This window comes from Hipposideros armiger, unplaced genomic scaffold, assembly GCF_001890085.2.
Source record: "Hipposideros armiger isolate ML-2016 unplaced genomic scaffold, ASM189008v1 scaffold_27, whole genome shotgun sequence".
Taxonomy (NCBI): domain Eukaryota; kingdom Metazoa; phylum Chordata; class Mammalia; order Chiroptera; family Hipposideridae; genus Hipposideros; species Hipposideros armiger.
Window position 1 is genome coordinate 2,783,231 of NW_017731377.1, and position 3,976 is coordinate 2,787,206.

A 3,976-nucleotide genomic window follows, 5' to 3' on the forward strand; every position below is an offset into this window, starting at 1 on the left:
ACTTTTAATGTAATTTATTTACTTACCTAAATTGTCATTGTCAAATTACATATGCAAAGGAACACTTTATATAAATACACACTTGTAATATCAAGGCAATCAAATCTTACAGCATTCAAAGCTGTCAGTTTTCTAGCAAAACAATTGGTAAAATTAATTTCTTAAAAATTATTTTCAGTAAATTTAACTTTCAACTTTTGCTTGATATGGCAAAAGAACTAGTTTAGAGGGAGTGTGGGGTGGGGTGGTCCAGGAGGCCTCTGTGTGAAGGTGGCACTCTTGAGGGTGAGGAGCAAGTCTTGTGGGGGGAAGGGTATCTTAGGCTGAGGCCAGTGTGTTGGGAGCCAGGGATGGGCAGGGGCGGGGGTGGGGGACACCAAGTCAGAAGGAAGGAAGCAATGAGCCGCTATTGGACCATGGCTTTCACAGTATTACGGATGCCCATGGCACTCCCCTCAGAGCTGATGTTTCCGTGGTATAGACAGTGTTTGCCTAACTCTGCAACACAAATCTCCAGTATAATAGTTGCCTGGATATCAGTCTCTCCAATGATCTCATGCTCCACTCTTATCAGAATCCCTGTTTCATACCCTCACCTCCCTCCCAAAGGACTTGAAGTAGAGACAATACAAATCACAGCTGAAGTAAGGCTTTAAAACAAGAGTTAAAAGACAAAATATCGGTAAGGAGTTGGGGTCATCATATAAGAAAGAAAAATGGGATAAATGTAAGTTATTACATAAAATTCGCTTTGAGCTTCCAGGAAACCAAGGTAAAAAGAGAAATGTGATACAAGCCATAGCTTTCAAATGGTAATATAGAATAGCTGGTGGACATGGGCTCTGGGGTTAGGGTGCCTGGGTTCAGAGCCTATATTGATCAGCTATCCATGCAATTCGCCCCGGTTCATACCTGCTGCCCGGCCCCTTTGTGCCCACAGGCTGCTCCATCACTGAGGCTGTGACAATCCTAGGCAACAAGCTCAGAGATTACCAGGGGCAGTTCAACACCACCCACCTGCTGGCCCTCTGTGACTATTTCCACAACACCTTCATCCGCCACTACAAACTTTACCAGTATGTCCTGGGCCAGGACCAGGAAGTCAACCTGACCGTCACCCACCTGGAAGTGTGTGCACCGCCCCAGCCCCTCCCGCTGGCCGAGGGCATAGATAAGGACTTGTGGGAACATGAGCAGCAGGTGGCCGAGCTCAGCATGGCTGAGATGCAGAAGCGCACCAGCCTGATGCTCATGAAGGAGACCCTGCGCCTGGAGCAGGAGCACATGCTACAGAAGAAGTTCTCAGAGGTGCCCGCACGGCAGAGCAGGGTCCTGAAGAGAGAGGTAAGGCTGGGCCCGCAAGGCGGGAGGCTGCTCACCTGCCTTGTGCAAACACCTGTTTCCCACCAAGAGAATGTCCAGGTTGGAGTCAGACCTGCACACGAGACCTCATTGTCGGCACACATGGGAAGAGGCAGAATAGGACAGAGAGTCACTGAGCCTCTGCCACAGGCTTTTCATGTACATTTCACAAAACACCCCTGTGAGGTATAATTCATGTCCCCCTTTTAGTGGTGAGACAACTAAGGCTTTCGAGAATTTCATCAACTCGCCCAAGGTCACCAAGCTAGCATACGGTAGAGTTTAGATTTGGACTGAGGGCTGGCTGACCCCTAAATCCAAGTTCTTTCCACTGCATCATCAATCAGTGACAGATTCCACCAAAAAAGACACTAGGCTCTGAACCATCACAGATGCTCTCAGTGCCCTTTGTCTGCCTACAGAGCCACGTCCTGGGGGCCTTGATGAAGGAGGGGCCATGGTGGACAGCTCAGGCTGGTTGATGAAGTGGGGCTAGGGTCCAGGGAGGACCTAGGGGAGTCTGCTGTGTGGATCTAAGAAACTGAGTTGCCCTCTTGACAGGTCTTAAAGACCTCTGGGGCTCCAAGAGCCAGAGTCTCCAGTGACCAGCTCTTCAGTAAATGGTGACTAGTGTGGCCCCAGGGCAGCCAACTCCTTGAGGGCCTGGCAGAGTCTAAACTTACTTTTTAACTATATATAGGCACTGACATCATCACTGTTATGGCATCTTAGAACACAGCGACATGTACATGTATGCATGTTGCAGGGCGGAAGGGTTGGGAGTCACAAGGACTGTCTGTTCCAAAAGGGTTTTGGTTTCTGAATTGTCAGCCAAGGAGTGAATGGCCCTGGAAAGTATTCCTTTGAATACATATAAAACATTGAAAAAAACCTCTGAAGAATGATTAATACAATAGAATGAATGATACTCTTCTAAGGTGAAGTCTCCCAGATAAATAGCACATTAGGCAGCCACATAATCTTAGTTCATTAAGATGTCCAGCAGGAACCCAACAGGACCCAAGCAACAGCCTGTCTCCATCCCCTTCCAGGGACCTTGCTCTAGAATATATGGGCAAGATCGGGGTAGGAGAGGCTACCTCCTGTCTCAATCCTGTCCCCCACCCCCATACAGCTATTCCCCCCTGCTCTTCCCAGCTCCCATGTGGGCCTCCATCACTTTGCTGCTGGTCCTTGCCTGGTGGATTGTGGTCTAGAGTCCTCTCTGTTGTGTGCCCTTGGTGATGTGCCTGAGCTGGGGACACTCAACACCATGGAATAAACATGGTGCATCATCTTAAAGCATAATCCTNCTTCAGGAATTTAATGATTCTCTCTATGCACACTTTAGCCAGAAACGTTATGTGCCCACAAAATTCTGGATGCAGTCCCAGTGGGTCCTGAAGGCCATCCTCAGATGTCCTCTGGTTCCATGAATTCCAGCTTCTGTGGGGAAGTCCAGCTTTTAACGTAGCTTACGCATGCTTGCCTTTTGCAAACTGCAGACTTCAAGTCCCCTGTCCCCTAGCCCTGTCCCCCAGACTTCAGCTTCGCCTCCCAGAAGCTGTGAGCCATGGGGAGCCGTGCACAGACCCACACTGTACTCCACGTGCCTCTAGCCTTTATCCCTTTTGTCCTCCTTCGGGAATGTTGTTTCTACCAAACTCGTCCTCTTTCTGGGTTCCAGCATCCTTTGTGCAGGAAACCTTCCCGGGTTCGCAACCCCAGTATCCCAGGTCAGTGCGCCTCCCCCATGCGAGCACCTACCTGGTCTCTTTGGATTCCCCCCTTCCTCCTCTCTGCACTTGGTTGTCCGGTTTTGCTCTCTGCCTAGGTACTCACTTGCGTGTTGCTTTTAGAGGAGTTCTCAACTATTGTTCCGGGATTATGTAATGTACATGAGCACCGTTGAAAAGAGTAAGACTGCATATTGTGTCACTTTTAACCACCTCTCTCCAAAAGCAAAAAGGAATAGAACAAAATGCCCACCAAATCTGAGTAGCAAGAAGCTCAACACATGTACAGGAAAAGAGCCAGCAGCCATGGCACAGGTGAGTGGACCAGGGTCCTGAGGGCAGGCGCCACGTGTCAAGGTCACTTGGCAGAACAGGGCATGTAGGATCTTTGGCACCATCCTTCTGCAGTTGGTCATTTGGTGACTCAATGGCTCCTGTGGATCATCTGAGTTCTTTTGGCTCAATCTGGCTCATAACTTTGATCAAACTTCCTAAGCCAGCCTCCACCCTGGAAACCCTGGAATCAGCACTTCCTTTTTGAGGTGTGTGTGTGTGTGTGTGTTTGTGTGTGTGTGCATGTGCGTGCAGTGGAGGCTCTGTATGTTTAGCAAGCTCTGGATGATTCTGGAACATAAGGCTGCTACTGGTCCTAGGCCCCGCCCCACCATCAACCTGGGACATGGGTTCATGGGTAAAGAGGTCCCCAGGATCAGCAACCTCGCTGGCTTATTTCCCAGCACAAGGCCAAGGAATGCAGAGATCGCTGTCCCAGTGCCGGCTGGGTCTCCGTGAACACAGGTGAGAAGCTGTGGGAATCAAATGAGAAAATGGGCAGGAAAGTGCGTTGCACATTGCAGCATGCCAAAGCAGCATCTCAG

The 3,976-nt window shown here is 49.5% G+C and overlaps 1 protein-coding gene across 1 annotated transcript in view; it reads left to right on the forward strand.

Moving 5' to 3' along the window:
- CUNH8orf74 (chromosome unknown C8orf74 homolog) overlaps positions 1–3,976 on the forward strand; it is a 29,752-nt gene that overhangs the window by 20,592 nt on the left and 5,184 nt on the right. Inside the window, exon 3 of the mRNA XM_019636117.1 lies at positions 941–1,344. Coding sequence (XP_019491662.1) covers positions 941–1,344 — 404 coding nt within the window. The remainder of the gene's footprint in view (positions 1–940; positions 1,345–3,976) is intronic.